The sequence below is a fragment of the Pinus tabuliformis genome, chromosome 8 (genome assembly GCF_031772625.1).
Source record: "Pinus tabuliformis cultivar Carrire ecotype Pingquan chromosome 8, CPIR1, whole genome shotgun sequence".
Taxonomy (NCBI): Eukaryota; Viridiplantae; Streptophyta; class Pinopsida; order Pinales; family Pinaceae; genus Pinus; species Pinus tabuliformis.
The window spans coordinates 644883753-644890670 of NC_142294.1; the positions used below are offsets into that span (position 1 = coordinate 644883753).

Below are 6918 nucleotides of genomic sequence, written 5' to 3' on the forward strand. Positions count from 1 at the left end.
ATGCTCCAGAAATTAAGAGATTGGAGTTTTAAGCAAATAAAATTGATTGGACAGATTTTTCTTCAACAAACTTTCATCTCAAGAATTCATTTGCAAATATTATAAATAGCAGCTTGCAGAATGTAATAAGAGGCTGCTCTCCTGTGCAATTCTGGAATTCTAAAAGCATTTTTGTAATAGGGATTTAGAGTTGTAGGTGAGAGGAGTGGAATCTCAGATCTAAGGATTTTTTAGGTTTTTCTTCTACATTCTGAATTACGTAAAATGAACAGAGTTTGCAATTTTGTAGCTCTGGTTTTGAAAGCAGAAGCTTAGGCATTTTAAAGGACTATTAGAGACTAGAGCTGGAGAAATGGATTCAATAAATTGGTATTTCGAATACTATTTTTTTAAATGCTGGTTTCATTTTTGATAACAAGAATTGTATCAATTTACTTACATATTTGTTCACTTTTGTCGGTATGGGTAATTTGCCTCTATTTTATGTTGTTATCTATCTATGCTCTTATTCGCTGAATTCTAATTTCTGAGTAACTATTTACTCATAAATCTGTCTTTTAATATTGGATTAATAAATAGTGATATGTTCCTGAGAAAATCGCTTCAAAAATATGAAGAAGAGGTCTTCAACACCCTTTTCATGAAGAAGTAGAGTAACAAAGAGCTAACAACACTCTGTTGTACCATTCAAGTTGGGTTCAAATAATCAAGCTACAAGGTAAGTGATTATCTATACCTAATATCATAGGTTATAACTTAATACCAATCACACAACTTAAGTAGATCCATGGAATTAGTACTGTTAGCTTCCACTGAATATGTGATTAATGATACCAAGTTAAAGTTATAGGCCATTTTTCTAGTTCGTTTTCGATTCGCTCCGAGCTGCCGCGCTGCAACCCTAGCCGCGCCTTCTGAGCGACCTGCAAGCGCCCTCCCTCATGGAGCCTGGAGGTGGCCCTGCGGCCCCTCCCCCCTTCCCTCCGGAGATCGAAGCCTTTAAGGCTCTCGTATCTGCATCAGGAAAACGCCAGGTCACAGGCCCGTAGCAAAAATTCGTCAAAAAACTGGACAATATACCCAAGGTCGCCTTACCAGAGGAGAAAATCTGCAGATCTGCGCTGAATTTAGCAGATAAAGGTCTGATCGGCCAGTTCACCGGTTTGTGGCCATCCCCGAGAGCAGTTGAAGAATGGGTCAAAAGGAATTGGCTACCCTTGGTAAATGAAGGAATCAAAGTCTACTTTGTAGGCAAAGGGTATTTCGTTTTCTTATTCGACAGTATAAAGGATAGAGGCCTGATTTTCAGAAACGGGCCATACTTCATGGGGCCTCAAGGACTCTACTTGAACAAATGGTCTACCGATTTTGATCCAGCGCAAGATGTGCCCAAGGCGGTCCCTGTTTGGGTGCGCCTCCCGCACCTTCCCCTGCATTGTTGGAATCAAAGCTCACTGCAATCCATAGGAAACGCACTTGGAAAATACATAGACCAGGCCCCAAGGAAGGATCAATACTCTTGTGCCCGGATCTGCGTGGAGGTCGATCTGGAAACAGGATTACCCGAAGCGATTCAGCTATCGGTGGCAAACTGGACACACATCCAAGAGCTCGATTACGAACAACTGCCTTTCAAGTGTCGATTCTGCCATGAGTACGGGCACTTTGCAAGATACTGCAAAAAAAGAAACGAGGAGGCAACAGAGAAGGATAAAGAAGATCAATGGAAACAGGCAAAGAAGACAACATTCAGCAGACAGAGTAACAAAAGCAAGGCTAAAGGGACAGAGAACAAAGTAGATAATGGAAGCACAAGTAACCAAAACGCTGGAAGCAGTGAAACAAAAGGCAATGAGGGGGACAAAAACCCCTTTGAAATCCTCACGCCTCCTCCAGATCCCCCGGAAGCAGGGGAAGAAGAACCACCACAGCAGGAGAATATTGAAACCATGGAACCAGGTAATAACCCAATCCACACCCCAAGCAATATTTCTTCCCCTTCATACGCAGAAATAATAAAAAAAAAGAAGAAAACCATAGAGAATATGGGATCATCAGATGATGAAACATTTGAAAGGACAACAAAAAGGGCTGGACGAAGATCAAACAAGGAAACCAGAGAAGAGGAGTCAGAAAGACAAAAAACCCTCGGCAGTCAAGCTACCATCGAAATGACACTAGGGAGGAATATCAGGCCTAGGGCCTCCAAAGGAGGAGGGCCTACCCCTTTAAGTGGTAAATGATGCAGTTGATCTCTTGGAACTGTAGGGGTCTGGGTAATCCCAACAAGGCAGATGCTATCAAAGACTTATTGAAGATGGAGTCCGCAGACATCCTTATGCTCCAAGAGACCAAAGTAGAAGGGGAAACCCTTCTAAACACCAGCATGCTGAAGTGGAAATTTGATTCAGGAAAGGCTGTTAGTACAAGGGGATCGACCGGCGGAATAGGCACGTTTTGGTCAAAAAGCTCTTTCACTTTGGAACGATCCACAGAGACCCAACATTGGATCCACACAGATCTGCGATATATGGTAAGCAATCTCTCCTTGGCTCTTTTTAATTTGTATGTCCCTGTCCACTATGAAGAAAAGAGAGAGTGTTGGAGGACACTAATGGCCTATATAGAACAGATTAACCCTACGAACATAGTCATTGGAGGAGATCTGAATATCATACTAGACCCCAAATAAAAAAGAGGAGGAACATACTCTAGAGACCCCTTTGTAAACACTGTGGGAAATCTGATTACGCAGTGGGATCTAGTCGACTTCAAACCTATAAGAGGTAAATATACCTGGTCCAACAACAGATCAGGAGAAAATCAAATCTCTGCTAGGTTGGGCAGGTTTCTCATCAGTAGCACATTAATGCTGGACAATAGAATGGTTTTCACCAAGATCCTCCCCAAGCTTACATCGGATCACAAGTCAGTTCTACTTTGTATCAAAAAAGAAGAAGATCTCGGCCCTCTCCCCTTTCGCTTCAGCCCTCTCTGGGCAGGCAAAGACGGATTCTATGAAACTGTTCAAACGGCCTGGCGGATAGATGTTAACGGATCCCCAAATTATATGTGGGAACAAAAAATAAAAAATACCAAAAAAGCTCTGAAGGACTGGATTAAAAAATCTCTGCAAACTCCAACTAGCCAAAGGAAAGAAGCAGTTCTTCAACTGGAAAGAGTCCAATTCGAAATGGAGGAGAAAGATCCCTCTCCCACAGATTTAGACATAGAAAAAACTGCCCAAAGGAAAGCATATTGTTGTTTCAGAGCTGAAGAAGAATACTGGCGTTTAAAGTCCAGAAGCTTGTGGCTCAAATCTGGAGACAGGAACACCAAGTACTTTCATAGACAGTGCAGGGCACGAGTTTCCCGTAATCACATAGCAGAGATAACAAGCACAACCGGGCAGGTGTACAATGGATTTTCACAAATCAAAGAAGCAGCTGTCACTCATTTCCAGAATCTTTTAAGTGCGGAAAGAAATGGAAATGAGGAGGATGCAGAGGATTTCCTCTCAACCATCCCAAACCTAGTCAAAGAGGAGGACAACGATTCTCTGTTGACCCTAGTGACGGATGAAGAGATACCTGATGTAGTTTGGTCCATGGAACCGGATAAAGCTCCAGGACTCGATGGGTTCTCAGCTCACTTCTACAGAATCTGTTGGGAAATCATCAAAAACGACCTATTCAGAATGATAAGAGGAATCCTGAGGAAGGAAAAAGTAGGAGGAGGAATCAACTCTACCTTCCTAGCCTTAATCCGTAAGGAAACAAACCCAAGGACCTTTGACAGATATAGGCCGATTTCTCTGTGCAACGTATCTTATAAGATTGTGGCCAAGCTGCTGGCCAACAGAATCAAGCCTCTACTCCCAAAGCTCATCTCTCAGGCACAAGGAGGATTCGTAAAAGGTAGACAAATTCTGGATAATGTCATCCAGATACAAGAAGCTCTCCACTCCAGCCTAGCCCGAAAAGAACAAGGTATGATCATTAAATTGGATATGTGCAATGCCTTTGATCGTGTTAATCGTTCCTTTTTGTACAGGGTTCTAGCAGCATTTGGCTTTAAACAGGACTTCATAAACCTCATCAAGGCTTGTACAGAAAACGTTTGGATCGCCCCAATGGTGAATGGCAGACCAACGGATTTTTTCCAAGCAACCAGGGGATTGAGGCAGGGCTGCCCTCTTTCGCCCTTTCTATACATCTTGATGGCAGACGTTCTAAGTCGCAAGCTAACCCAAGAGAAACAAGTCGGTACCATTCCAGGGATAAGGATAGTTCAAGGCATAGCCCTGGTGAATCATGCGCTATTCGCAGATGATTCAATTCTGTTGGGGGGCGCATCCACTAGAATTGCAAGCGCTTTCAAAACCATTCTTCAACAGTACTGCAACATCACCGGTGCATTAGTCAGTGAAAGGAAAAGTGCAATTTACAGTTGGAATATCGACCAGCACGCCACAGACAGAATTTCCAACGTTCTGGGGTTCAAAGGATACGCTTTGTGGGAAAAAATCAAATACCTCGGCTTACCATTGACGAGGAGCTCCAATCGAAACCAATTGTGGGAAGAAGTGATATCTAAATTCAAAAATAAGATAACAGCGTGGGGTGGAGTTTTGCTCTCCACCGGAGGAAAACTCACCCTCATCCGATCCATGCTCTCTGCCCTGCCCACATATCAAGCCTCGTTGCTGCTGGCTCCAAAACAAATTACGGATCAAATCTCCAGCATCATTCGAAATTTTCTCTGGAGCGGAGGGAAAGGTAACAAGGAGCGCTTCCACCTCATCAAATGGGAGACTGTGAAACGCCCAATAACCGAAGGCGGACTTCAGATCCGCGATCCCCAACATGCAAATTTGGCATTGGGAGGCAAACTCCTGTGGCAATTAATTACAGAACCTTCGCACCCAGTCAGTCAGCTGCTGAACCTCAAATATTTACAAAAGCAACCAATATCATCTTTCAATCCAGCGCAATCTCCAAAAGGAACGCAGGCCTGGAGGCTGTGTTGCAGAGGGATCGAATTTTTCTGAAACCATTTATACAAAATTCCTGGGAATGGCAAAAACTCGCTGCTATGGAAAGAACGAATCATGAATCACTCCCCTCTATCCACCATCAACGAAATAGCAGAGTTGAGAGCCTGGTTAATCTCTAAAGGGGTAAGAAAAATTGAGGACATAGCAGAGTAGGATCTCAATGGCAACTGGCAGCGCTGGATGTTGCCAACCATCCCAACCCACTTAAAAGAACAGTCAAAAATCCTGTTAGAGGCAATAACAGATTTTACTCCTGTGCATAAGGAAGAGGAAGACCAATGGGGATGGGGGAGAACAGGAGAGTATACGGTCAAACAAGGCTACTTTCAAATGCAAGGAAAACAGGAGTCACAGTATCCGGATTCAGTTTGGAAACAGATATGGGAAAGCTTCAGCATTCCCAAGATTAACTTCTTCAGCTGGACCTTATTCCACAACAAAATCTTGACCGGAGACAATTTGTGCAAAAGGAACTTTGCAGGCCCGCACCGTTGTGTCCTCTGCAAGAACGCTTTAGAAACAGCAGCCCATTTATTTATTGACTGTGAGTACGCACAGAAAGTGTGGAACAGCTTCTTAATTGGGCTGAATGTGAGTCCCCCAACACGCTGTCAGATCACATACTTGTTTTTGACATGGAAAACTCGGTACCCCCACAGCATCAACAAAAAATCTCTTTGGTACAAGTTATGGATTGCTGCACCGAAATACGTTTGTTGGAAGTTGTGGCTCTCCAGGAATGAAGCTGTCTTCAACCACAAAGACATAAATGCAGAAGCAGTAGCAAGGCAGGCCAAGGATCTCCTCCTGGAAACTCTGAGACAAACTAGCGTCAAAGATAGCAACCTCAGAAATGAAGAAAAGGCGTGGCTGGAAGGTTATACTCCCAGGCCAACCACTCTTGCCACCATCCGCCCAAACCACAAGGAAAACTGGAAGTACAGAGACAACTCGGACAATTTTCAAAATTGGTGGAAGTCACAAGGCAAATGTACAATCTTCTTTGATGGGGCTTTGAAAGGAAACCCAGGCAGATCAGGAGCAGGAGGCATCATTTACTTTCAGAATGGCAGAAAAGAGGAATTCAGTTGGGGACTTGGGATAAAAACCAACAATGAAGCGGAAGCACTCAGTCTATTAAAAGCTTGTCAACTGACCAGAAAAGGAAATGCAAATGAAATTATAGTTTTGGGAGATTCAGAACTGCTGATAAGGTCTCTAATATACAAGAAAAGTCTCAAAGATCCAGTTCTTAACAAGCAGCTAGCAAGAGTAAATAGATTAATGAAGGAATTCTCATCAGCACAGCTCTTCCATATCCTCAGAGATTTAAACACTGAAGCAGACAGGTTAGCAAATGTAGGATGCAATCTTGAAAAAAGTATGATCAGCATAAATGCAGAGACTCCGAAAATGGCAATCATTCCTTAGGAGCACTAGGGAAACAGAGATAAGCAATGAAAGGGATTTGTAATACTTGCTTGGCTTTGGCCTTAAATAAATAAAATACTCGTTTCAGTTAAAAATAAATAAATAGTGATATGTTGTGAACTTCTTCTGCATATTATTGTTTAATAATTCAAGTCACTGATTAAATGATCAAGATCATTCTGAGAACTTTTTCCTTAGTGTTATTGATTGATTATTTCAGTTAAAAGGTCTCAATAGGATATGTTTTGATATCCATAATATCAGTTAATTGAACTACTTCATTAACATGATATTCATTATAAACAAGACATATTTCAATCCCAATATTATAAATATATGCTCTTGGCTGGGTTAGACCTATATTTTCCTAATTGAGATAGGATTAAGATAATTTCTTTTGCTTGCATCTTAGAACAAGTTTGCATTTAGAT

At 42.2% G+C, this 6918-nt stretch overlaps 1 protein-coding gene across 1 annotated transcript; it reads left to right on the forward strand.

Annotated features, from left to right (window-relative positions):
* The first annotated feature begins 5236 nt into the window (after positions 1–5236).
* On the forward strand, positions 5237–6487 carry LOC149237184 (uncharacterized). Its single transcript, XM_089369189.1, has one exon. The coding sequence runs from the start codon at positions 5237–5239 to the stop codon at positions 6485–6487; it is 1251 nt and encodes a 416-aa protein (XP_089225315.1).
* Positions 6488–6918: the final 431 nt, after the last annotated feature.